We start from the raw sequence: 1,715 nt of genomic DNA, 5'->3' as shown, positions 1-1,715 counted from the left end.
TTGGGGGGAAAAAAAAAAAAAAGAAAAAGAAAAATGTATAGAAGCCAGAAATTATCAGAGTTGGCTTTTTTTTCCCCATTTTGAGATGATGCTCAGAAATAAACCTCAGCCTGCAGAGAGCACAGGTGAAAACCTCCCCGAGAAAAACAAAAGGCTTCCACTTGAGTGAATGCAGCATTTTTTTGTTGTTATTTTTAGAGGAGTTGATTAATTGTGTGGGGAACTAGAGACGTTTTCATTTGGGGGTAAGATCAAACTAAATTCCCTATCTTATCTTTCAGCTCAGCCTCGTTACCCATCCGGACCCCATGATACACCCAGTCAGGAGTCATGCCTGGGATAAAGCACATGGGGGAGAAAAAAAGAAAAAAAATTGAGGCCCTGAACATCCAGCCTGGACCCCACCAAGCAAGGTCAGAACATTTCCATGTGCATTTACCCTCCTGGCCATCATTTCTCCTGCTCGGGCTCAAAGCCACAAGGCTTAAAGAGATCATTTCTTTCAAGAAAGGTTTGTGCCCGTGTCCCGAGCACACCCCTGCCTCTTCCACTTCGCAGCCCCAAAGGGAAGGTTTTTAACGAGCGAAGCAGCTTTTGGAGAAACTGGGCCAGGGAAGCGCAGAGGGTCTCTGCGTCCCTGGGAGAGGAGCGGGGATGATGCTTTCTGTGAAACGAAGACGATTCCCATCAGTCCTGCGCCGCTCCCTTTGCACAAATGAGTTTCTTAAAAAAGCACAAGAGAAATGAGCTCGAACCCTCGTCCCAGGGCACGGGGATGCCCACGGTCACACAGCCGCAGGGTGTGGGGTGGCGGCAGAAACCCCCCAGCACCTCCCGCACCCTCTGGCATGCGGACGTGGGGCAATGGGGTGGTTCTTTTCGCCCCCTCCCCTTGTATTTGCCCCCTCTGCTGTTACCCCCCCGCTTGCACTGTCGTGGTGTTTCCAGCGCTACTGCAAGAAGAGAGGAAAAGAGGGGGAAGGTGGAGAGAGGTTGAAGCTTTGCGGGGAGCCCATCGCCAGTCAGGGCCGGGGTGAACTGCTGAGTTAATTAGCAATGTCAAAAACTGCCCAGAAACACGAAAAACAACCTCCAAACCGACAACAAAACCAAATCCTGGCATGCCTAGCGGAGTGGGAGAGGGCAGGGGGGGTGAGGAGGGGCAGAAAGGAGAGCTTCAAATTAGATCAAAATCTAAAGAGCTAATTCTGGCAATAGGAGCTCTCCAGAAATTAAAGGTGTTGAACTGCAGCAGACTGTCCTCTTCTTTGGAGATGTCCTGGCTGACCTGGTCACGCTCACCGACGAGCTTGCCCAGCCCTCCTTTGGGTTTGTAGAGGGCCACGTCGCTGAGCCCCAGCCCCTCCAGCTCCGCCACGTCCAGCCGCGGGATCGGCATCCTCCAGTAGATGAAGGAGTCGTACTGGCTGCTGATGGTGTCCAGCATTTTTGGGCTGGAAAGGCAAAGGGGGTGAGGGGAGAGGAGGAGGGGGAGAAAAGCTCGACCAAAGGCACAGGAGTTGCCCCAAAGCAGCCGAAACTCTCAAGTGTTGCCATATTGACCAAATCCCACAGGGTACCCCCCAAAAATATCGCTGGGGCAGGAGAATGTGGTGTCACGGGGTCTAGGCTGGGTCTAAGTGCAGACTTGAGCTCTACCCCTGGTCTTATCCACAGCCTCGGTCACGGCCCTCGCTGAGACACAATTTGGAGCA

General features: G+C 52.6%; 1 protein-coding gene across 1 annotated transcript; it reads right to left on the bottom strand.

Annotated features, from left to right (window-relative positions):
- Positions 1–73: 73 nt before the first annotated feature.
- On the bottom strand, positions 74–1,686 carry MLLT11 (MLLT11, transcription factor 7 cofactor). Its single transcript, XM_026867140.1, has one exon. The coding sequence runs from the start codon at positions 1,445–1,447 to the stop codon at positions 1,178–1,180; it is 270 nt and encodes an 89-aa protein (XP_026722941.1). The 5' UTR covers positions 1,448–1,686; the 3' UTR covers positions 74–1,177.
- Between the last annotated feature and the right edge of the window lie 29 nt (positions 1,687–1,715).

This window comes from Athene cunicularia, unplaced genomic scaffold (genome assembly GCF_003259725.1).
Source record: "Athene cunicularia isolate RWA unplaced genomic scaffold, athCun1 SCF_173, whole genome shotgun sequence".
NCBI classification, from domain to species: Eukaryota; Metazoa; Chordata; class Aves; order Strigiformes; family Strigidae; genus Athene; species Athene cunicularia.
This window is presented reverse-complemented; position numbering and strand designations above follow the sequence as displayed.